The 9,979-nt window shown below is 37.5% G+C and overlaps 1 protein-coding gene across 1 annotated transcript; it reads left to right on the top strand.

The window, feature by feature from the left end:
* The first annotated feature begins 1,725 nt into the window (after positions 1-1,725).
* On the top strand, positions 1,726-7,693 carry LOC124789347 (translocon-associated protein subunit alpha). Its single transcript, XM_047256672.1, has 5 exons — positions 1,726-1,892; positions 2,728-2,922; positions 3,044-3,303; positions 6,335-6,593; positions 6,681-7,693. Exons 1-5 carry the CDS (start codon positions 1,832-1,834, stop codon positions 6,752-6,754), a joined length of 849 nt encoding a protein of 282 aa, XP_047112628.1. The 5' UTR covers positions 1,726-1,831; the 3' UTR covers positions 6,755-7,693.
* Positions 7,694-9,979: the final 2,286 nt, after the last annotated feature.

Genomic DNA, 9,979 nt, shown 5'->3' with positions numbered 1-9,979 from the left:
TTATGTCTATTCACTTGACCACGATTCGTAAAATGTGATTCATTGGAGAAAAGTATCTGTGAAATGAAATTATCATTGACTGCCAGTTGTTCCTGTATCCAATTGCAGAATCTCAGGCGATTGTGAAAGTCGTCACTGTACAGTTCTTGATGCAGCGATGAATGAAAGGGATGCCATTTGGGTGCATGTAGCATGTGTAGAACATTTCTTTGCGAAATTCCTGAACCTCGCGCATGTTGGCGAGAAGTAATGCCAGGATTTGCAGCAGTCGCAGCTAAAGCATTCACTACGTTATTTTCGTTAGTCACAGGCCGCTGTCGGACTCTTTCTTTACGTTTAACACTACCCGCTTTAGTAAACAGGTAGACAACGCTGCGAAACAGCGTTGCAGATGGAACATTCCTGATGGGGAACAGAATAGCATACTTTTGACGAGATTCGTCAACATTTCTATGAGCCTCAAAATACGTGGCAATGATGTCGACCCTATCTGCAATCGTTAACATTGTGGAACAATTGCGACGAGTTGTGTGCAGTCCGAATTATTGAAGAAACCCTTCCAGTCTGACTGCGGACTGAGTCATGATCACGGTCTGTGTTTCATTTGATTGTGGGAGGTGTCACATGATAGTATTATCAAAAATATCAAAAAGTACATCGAATGTCTTAATTATATATATATACGTTTGAGATAGTTCCGTTTTGCAACAACTGTCACCTCATTTCCATGTTTCTGATTAAGCGCCATCTATAATGAAATGAAAGCAATGTTTCACACAAAAGTTACATATTTTTTCATGGAGAATCCAAATGTGCAATAAAAAAATAGGTGTTCCTGTTTAAGATTTCAAAGTCACTCCCCCCCCTCCCCCCCCCCTCCGCCCCCCCCCCCCCTCAGGATGGTGCAGGGTGGTGGGTCGACCGTTATGTTAATGAATGTCCCTATTCGAGGTGAACAACGTTTACTACTACATTTTTTTAATCCGATGTGTATTTCGTCAAATATTCCGACAAACAGTTCGAAATGCCTCATCCTGTATATAGCAGAGATGATCTAGATCAAAAACTAAACAAGGCGCACTGTAGTACACCTGATTCGTCATAGGACGATGTAGACACACCATATGTATAATTCTCTTCACACGTTCTTGTTGGTTATATGCTTCATTATGTTACTTCTTTGGTAATGTAGTACGAAAAACACAAATTAGGACAATATACATCTATTACATTGGAAGTCGAACATTTTTCATCGTTCTTTTTACACTTTTTTTCTGGACTCGACACACTCACGTCCCCCACTCAACGCCATCCTTCTGTCTTTATGCATGGCAGCTGCTTGCCAGCGCCGCAGTAGCCGTTGTAAGAGAACTGCAGGAGATTCGTGATTGTTTGTCATAGACCGTGGAAGTTCTGTATTTAGAATGACTCAAGAAATAAATAGACGTTACAATCGATGAACAATAATTTCGAACCTATAGCTTATTTAGATTTGGATCAGATAAGAAGTGCTTGTCTCAAATTCTTATTCAAGGAACACTGTATTACATTAAAGCTTTAAATAACAAACAAAATATTACTGTTAATAATTTAGCATTTGCACTATGCTCTACTGAAGCTCAGCTGTTACAGAGACTGTAGGTTGCAGAGAGTTTGCTACAGTGTTATCTGTGGCTGCCAGCTGTTCTACTTTCAGAGACTTCCACGTTTGTTGCCGTGGTCTACCCATAATCCTTTTCGTCAAACATAAGAAAACCGTGCGGCAGGGGAACACATGTGCTAATATTAGTTTCAGTAGTGCGAGTGTGTAAGCGGACGTTCTGCATATAAGATGAAGAGCATATTGTTTCTATTGCTGGTGCTGCCAGCTGTTATTTTCTTCGTAGACAATGGTACGTAAATAGAGAATTGCTGTAGCATTAAGTTTTACAAGTGTATGACCAAGTATAGAGGATTGTCAGATTTGGAAGTTAATTGCTAACTTTGTATTATCTGATAAACTTAAGTCACATGAATTCTATTCAGCGACATACTGCGTTAGCGTTTTCATTTTATTATACTGTAAAGCGGCAGCGATGCCTATTTTTATGTAGAAGAAATTCTAGAGAACTAACATATGTCAAGACAAACAACGAGAGAGTCAACGAACCAACCATATTTTGACTGTTGTTCCCATAAACTGGAGCTCAGGGTTACTGTGTAGACACTCTTTCTATTGCAAAGTGTACCAATTAATTTAGTGCACAATAGTATCACGCCATTGAAAGATATTTAATCGTGTATCACAACCCATGAATCCCAGCAGGTAAAGATTAAAGACAGTAAACGGGTGTAGAATTCAAGTTTAGTTACTGTAACATTTCCAGTGAGAATATATATATTATTAGAACTAGAAATGCACGTTGTTAATACTTTTCGAACTGTGATTTTAATTTTGTTGTAATGTTAAAGTGTTTTCTATGTTGGAAAGAAAACATTCTAAAGAATTCGTAATTTCTTGCTGTCGCTCACTTCTGCACTTATCACAGATTAAATTATGCATTGTGTGTAAAGTTGGTGACATACTTTTGTTGTATCAGTACAAATATACCACAACTCTGCATATTTTAAGGATTGGCGGTATTTCAAATACACAGGCTAAAAAAGGAATAAGATAGTGGTGGTAAAGTAGTTCCTATGTTTTCAGTGAAGGTATAATATTGTTTTCCAAAAATTCTTGGTGTACAGGAAGTCACATAATGGTTGCTGCTGAAGATGACGATGCAGATGATGAAATAGTTGATGTAGAAGGTGACGGCGATGAAACTTCTGTGACTGATGAAGGCAGTGAAGATGATGAAGCATCACCTAGTACATCTCCTGATGCAGACACGGTGATATTATTCACAAAGCCAGCATCTGCAGGCTCTGGAGCAAATTTGGGTACAAAAGTCGTATACATATTTACAGTTGTATTTGCATTTAGTGCTAATAAATAACAACAATAATATAGGCTAGTAATGGATATTTATAGTATTTAGTCTAAGTACAAGTTTCTTTACAGAGCTCCCAGCTGGAAATATTGTAGAATTTTTAGTTGGTTTCACAAACAAGGGCAACCAGGACTTCATTTTGGAAACGTTAGAGGCATCTTTTCGCTACCCAATGGATTTTAGTTTCTACATACAGAATTTCTCAACTGTGGCTTATAATCGTATTGTCAAGCCAAGTCATCAAGCAACATTGTTTTATTCATTCATCCCTGCTGAAGCATTTGCTGGAAGGCCATTTGGTCTGAATATCAATTTGAATTACAGGGATCTGGTAAGTCCACTACTCAGAAAATTATTAGCGTGATATATAGATGTATTCTGTCTATGTATGTATATTAAATGAGTTGTGATTTCAGATGCATTATACAGTAAAAGTTACGTATTGGACCCCCTCCCTCCCCCCCCCCCCCCTTGTTTTCACTGTGTGGATGTAAACATTGGGATTCACTACTGATCAGTCTTAAAATCACAAGCAGATTTTATTAATTCACATTTGTTGGCTTCATCAACTCGCAACCTAATTCTCACCTTCCAATCTAACCTGGAGACATTGGGCTGCGCTACAGATCGGGCTGTCCCCACAACAGAGATTTCATGAGAGGAAGGGGTGTGTCGAATACGTAGCTTTGGCTGCATTATTTGTCACTCAAACTGATCTTAATTTTGGAAATGCACAGGGTACGGTGTCCTAAAACAGGAACAACTAAAATTGTCAAAAAAATGGTAAACCCAATCTGTGTAGAAGAAAAGGTAAATTTTCCAAAAGTTCCTACTGTTGTTTATGATGCCATTGCTTAAGAACCACCAATTATAAACTTCTCTTGGAGGTAAAAATAATTTTGGCACATAGCACTTTCACATTGATGACAAATGTGCATAAAATTACAGAACATTTGCTACATTCATGAAAATGTTGACTTTTTATCTACCAAATTTGAAATATATACAGAAAATACCACTCAGTTTGCTGGATTATTTATTGACACATTCATCATATAGAGATAATTATGAAGTGGTCAGTATAATTTTTAAATAAGATACTTTGTTATAGTAAATCACAATACTGCTGATTCCTAAAAGTGTTCACTAAATTATGCTGTTCAAAGTCTTATGGAATACGGAGTTAATTCAGTGGCAAAGAAGCAGTCTGAAACACTGTCTAAATCATAATTTGTGGACCTTGCCTGCAAAGTATGATCACTAGCTTTGGAGACTAAAAACATAATTTCAGGTCACAGCATCCTGTTGAAATGCATCCTGAAAAAGTTCAGATACTGCCACTGGTGTAGTCTTGAGCTGGGTCTCATTTCTGAAGGTGCCGTACTGCCTTGCTGTGAAGAAGTTGAATCTAATGACTCTGAAGGTAGTAGTATAATTTGACCTCAGCAGTGAATCGTCAGCAAGTTTTGAAATTTCCTCATTCAGAGGATAACTTTTTCATAAAGTGCATTTATTACCCAATGTCTCCAGTAATAGCATCAATACAACACAAAAAAATTGCTTCAGAAATGCCTCCATAGAATAGGCCAAGGGCTAAAGACTCAATAAGCTATACTTCTGACAGAAGCTGTAGCAAGTACATTAGAGAGAGAGAGAGAGACTGATGACAACTGTGGCATCTCTTTGAAGAATAACAGTTTGAATGATGTTGAGCCCTGTGAAGAGCCCACACTGGATCTGGTTTCAGCGTATATAGACGGAGATTTTATCTTTGTTAAAATTTAAGGAAAATAGAGGAATTCATATGGCACCATACAAAAAAAGTAGCCCACTGAAGGATGACCTAGAAGTTGTGGCTCTAGAGCCTGTGGACAAGTATAAATAGTTTTTGAATGGAAAAGGACAGTTATCTTATTAATAACAGTGATATGATGTGGAAATTGCCAGTTCCTGATGTAGCTACTGGGGTGGGACACATTAGGTGAGGAATCTGCTTCATATTTAATGATCTTGTTGATCCTCATGGAGGGGGAAAAAGACAGTTATTCCCTTTTGCAGATATCTTGTGTGTCAGTGTCATGTATTAAACAGTAACTGTTTACATTTAATTAAAAATTTGAAAAATGGGTAAAAAAATTGTGTGTTCATTAAAATATCACACATATATAATATTTAAAAGTTTCTGTCCAATAGAAAGTGCAACTACTTTTCCTGGGTTACTTCTGTGATTTTAAAGAATTAAATACAATGTCCTCAAGTTTTACATCCTAACTCATACACTGATAAGCCAAACATTATGACCACTGCCCAACATGATGTGAAATGCATCCTCATGGTGTTGCAGACACGTGATGCAGAAAGGGAAGAGTGTAAGTGGAACAGACACGAATGGGCAGTCATTATAGTGAAGATACAGGCTGCAAATGCGAAATCCATTGATATAAGTGTTTTTTGACAAGTGGCACATTGTTTTAGCATAGTGTCTGGAAACGAGAATCTTGGATATGGCAAAGGGCAATAACGATCAGGCTGCATGGTACTGTACAACCACATCTCATCGCAAAACATAGTAGTTGGAGGATTCCTCACAGTGTAATCCATGACAGGCAGTGACCTAGGGCAGATCTGACAACAGAGTACAATGCTGGTGCAGGCACAAGTGTTTCGGGATCCACCGTTGTTGAACATTATTTATGCGAATTATATGACCCATGCATAGACATCCAATGCCACACCCCTCTGCAAACCTACCATCAAACTGTCAGATCCCTGATCTACATCTACACTCTGCAAACTACCTTGAAGTGAAGTGCATGGCAGAGGGTACATCCCATTGAACCAGATATTAGAGTTTCTTCCTATTCCATCGAGCGTGGGCATAAGGATTGTTTGAATGTGTGTGTGTGTGTGTGTGTGTGTGTGTGTGTGTGTGTGTGTGTGTGTCTACATGATCCCTATGTGAGCGATACATAGGAGACTGTAGTATTTTCCTACAGTAATCATGTAAAGCCAGTTCTTGAAACTTTAACGGACTTTCTTGGTATACATTACATCTTAGTCTTCCAGTTCAGTTCCTTTAGTATCTCTCTCTCCCATGGATTAAACAAACCTGCAGCCATTACTGCTGCCCTTCTCTGTATAAGTTCAATATCCCTATAGTCCTCTCTGGTGTAGCTCCCACACACTGGAACAGTATTAAATACATTAAATATTCAAAAACCGATACACACAATCAGTGATGTATTTCATTCCAAAGATGGACAAACAATCTATTAAGCAGGTGATTATAATGTTTTGATTCATCAGTGTATATAGGCTTTAGCCTATGTCTGTGACAGTAATTGCAACACTTTTACTTACAGACTGGAAATGTCTTCCAAGAGGCTGTTTATAATGAGACCATACAGGTAGTGGAGTTGGAGGAAGGACTTGATGGGGAAACCTTTTTCTTGTATGTCTTCCTCGCTGCCTGTGTTGTGCTTCTGCTTGTTATTGGACAGCAGTTTCTGTATTCTGTTGGTCGCAAACGTGTTGGAAAGAAGCCAGTTATTGAGAAAGGTACTTCAAATCCTAATGATGTGGACTATGACTGGTTACCAAGAGAAACACTTAACAGCATCAGTAAGTACTACATTGCTTTGAGAAGGTACTAATTTGATGGAGGTTAAACATTGGACTATTGAAATTAAACTTCCAATTTTCTTACAGGAAAGTCACCTCGGGTTCCAAAACAGAGTCCAAGAATGAGGAAAGCTAAGAGATCTGCTGGATTTGATGACTGAAATGTTTTTTGAGGGGAATGGGAGAGAGGATGTTGTGGATATGCTGCTCAGGTGCTTGACCACCATCAGGAAATAATTTGTCAATACAATGTATTGGTTATCTTACGGAGTTTTTTTTTTAAGACACTGTTCCTGTTTTCATGTGCGTTCTAGATTATAAATCTCATTCATCTCTCATGCTGTTAGCGTCTCACAAGTCATATTCCATTACATGTTTGTACTTTGGTATGAAAAGAAGTTGGAATTGTTTGAAAAGTATCAGTAAACAACTTTATAGGGAAAAAGATTAACAATCTTATTTGTGGTTGCACTAGAACGAAGTCGCGGATGAATACAAAATTACCTCTTAGTGTATTCTTGGCATGAAATTTGGTTTGAAATTTGTTAATGTAATCTCTTTTGATATATTCCTGTATCTAATTACTAAACCTGGAGTCAATACAAATACGTATGTCCTGTGTACTTTTGGAGACAAGTAACAATATTTTCTACCTTGATACTTAATTGATATTTTAAGCATTGGTATGTTCTTGCACTTTGTGTGGCATACATAGCAGGTGAATCTGTGTAACCACTAGTTCTTTATTTTTTAACTGAGTAGTAGTTTTTGGTGAAGGGCGTGTCATGCTAGTTAAGTCACATACATTTTTCAGACTGGTATAACTGAACTGTAGAAGAAAACTCATATTTATATATAGACTGTTTTGTGAATGTAAGGAAGAGGAAGTTGTCATTTTGTGATATTTTAATGTATTGGAGTGTTTCATTGTTTTTTAATTTATGACATTCCATTTTTTATGCTAGACATTGTGTGAATTGAACATTCTTAAAACTTTTTAGTGCAATATTGCCTCCACTCTTATTGGAATGACATTAAATTGAAATTGACATTTGTGGATGGTGCTTCAGGCAAATAAATCTTGTTGGATGGTTGTTTGATATTTGTTTCTTTATGCTTCAGTTGAGACTAAGACCAGAAATATAAAGTTGAATTTTGAACATAGTGGAGTAAGGTTGTGAAGAGAATCTGACTAAAAGTTGACTTTATTGGTGATAAAGTTAACGACGGGCTGTCAGAAAAGATTACGGACATACTGGATTGAGGCCATCAGCATCTAGAATGCTGTGCACAGCTTATCAGCCATGCAACAAACTGAAGAAACTAAAAGTGATAGAAGAAACAGAAAGCATTCAAGATGTGGAGAAGTAGCAGACATAAGATGTTGATAGTATTTAACTGTTTCCAGCATCGGTCATAGCCTGTTCGAAAAATTCCTCTCCATTTTATTCTGAGCTCTGTCCAGCTCCACAAATCCACTTTTGTCCAATCTTCAGCTCACTTTTGCCTTGCCTCCTATTCTCCTGTCAGCTGCATGTCCAGAGAATTCTCTCTACCCTATGCTCACTAAAATTTCTTGCTGAGTATACATCTCTTGAGAAACTTGAGACCTTGGTACATTTGTCACAAAACATTCCTCCTGAGACATTCTTGAATCCAAACACACTTATGTCATGATTCTGTAACAGAGCTAAATTTCTCAGCAACGCTGTTTTATAAATATCTTCAGTGTTGTTCTTACAGAAAACTTGTAAGTGTTGTGGCCAAACAATTGATTTTGTTACGGTTGCAATATGAAGCTGACTGCCTAGCATGTTTTATTGTACAATATTTTACCATCATGGTATTTGGTGTAAGTATAGTCTTTTGAGGAGAAAGTGATGAAGTGCATTGAGCACGCACAATAAAAAATATTTGTTTTGCAGAAGTCAACAACACCAATTTGTGACTGGTGACTTGTAGTGCTAATGGCTCTAGGGGAATGGGGGAGTGCTGGATGCACTACTTCGTATTTAGAGGTAGTTAAAAAGTATTGAAATTCAGGAAGGAGGTATGTGTTTTATTATGCCGTAAGTTTCTTGTTCACACCTTACATTTTTTTCCTCTGAGGTCTTTTATATGTAGTGCTATTATTCTGTTAATGTAGTGTCACCAGCTACACATTTCATAACTTGTTAATGACCATACACAACATTGTATATGTTTTAACAATTAAAGGTCGGTTTCTGAAGTGACGAAAACATGGATAAGTCTATATTTCTTCAGTAGTGATGACATTATTGAAGTTTGCAAGAGGCACTTCCTGTTTGCCAGAGGTTACAATGAGTTGTTTGAGCATCCATGCAACCGAACAAGGTATGATTTGGGTCCTGTGCATCACATTAATGTCAGATGGAAGCAGTGCAGCTGTTTCTGGAAAAACTATGGTTAAAACCTGGATGTATAGTGGTGGTTCCGAAGCCCCTAATGTTGGCAATTGTCGTACTTGGTACGCACTTGTAATGAAGGGCAAATGTGTACATTATTTTGTTACTTACTTTCAGGACTCCTGCTACTATTCTTTGGTCCTACTTCTCTATCTGAAGGAAAGTGGAGTTGGGATTCCATTACGATTAATTTCTCCACAGTGAGTTACCCCTTGTTCAAAATGTCTATAATGTTCTTGTCCTGAATGTCACAATGTGGCTTTATCTAGTAGATGCTGGCTTGCAGAATGCTGTGGAATAAAGCCTTCAGTTTGTGTGTGTCCTAGTCAATGGAGTGACTGTCTTCCACTGTGTAAATTCTTCAGTTCCTTATGCACTAATCTGATGTGAATGTTGGTTTTCCCACTTGGTGAAGAACTTATAAAAGACCCTCTAGGTAGGCACTGTATCTACTGAAAGTGTAAGATTTTCCTTGATACCGTCAGTGGTGAGCTATCAGTACATTGGATAACCAAAATAAAACTAATCTGGAAAATGTTTCCAACTTCCACAGTTAACCAGCATTGTGATGTTCTTGCACCTCTCTGCAGAACACATTCAGATGAGATTGCATGCCATAAAGCATGGCAAGCCGAAATGCTAATTAGTTTTCAGTCTATTAATTTTTTTGCAGCTGGTTATTATATCATATAAACCAGCCTTAGGATACTAAGAATGTTTCCACTTCTAAAAATGGGTAAGGGATACATTGACATGTGAACTTTGATAAAAATTGGATGACTGCAGTTCAGCAAAGATTTCAAAATAAAATACAGATCTAAAATATTTTCTAAGAGTTTATCTTCCATAAACTGTACTCAATTTTAATTTCACATAAAGATATTGATGTCCTGTATAAAATGGAGGTTTGTTAATTTTCCACCAACAGGTCGTTTGTTGGCATAATACCATGACACACAG

Source organism: Schistocerca piceifrons, chromosome 3, assembly GCF_021461385.2.
Source record: "Schistocerca piceifrons isolate TAMUIC-IGC-003096 chromosome 3, iqSchPice1.1, whole genome shotgun sequence".
NCBI lineage: Eukaryota > Metazoa > Arthropoda > Insecta > Orthoptera > Acrididae > Schistocerca > Schistocerca piceifrons.
The sequence above is the reverse complement of the archived record's forward strand: the minus strand, read 5'-3'. Positions and strand labels throughout refer to the sequence as shown.

What these genes read in the sequence shown, in the direction of transcription:
- LOC124789347 (XM_047256672.1), top strand. Translation starts at nt 1,832, where the DNA reads ATGAAGAGCATATTGTTTCTATTGCTGGTGCTGCCAGCTGTTATTTTC. An exon ending in TATTTTCTTCGTAGACAATG is followed by an intron (nt 1,893 to 2,727) that starts GTACGTAAATAG and finishes CTTGGTGTACAG; the next exon opens with GAAGTCACATAATGGTTGCT. An exon ending in AGGCTCTGGAGCAAATTTGG is followed by an intron (nt 2,923 to 3,043) that starts GTACAAAAGTCG and finishes GTTTCTTTACAG; the next exon opens with AGCTCCCAGCTGGAAATATT.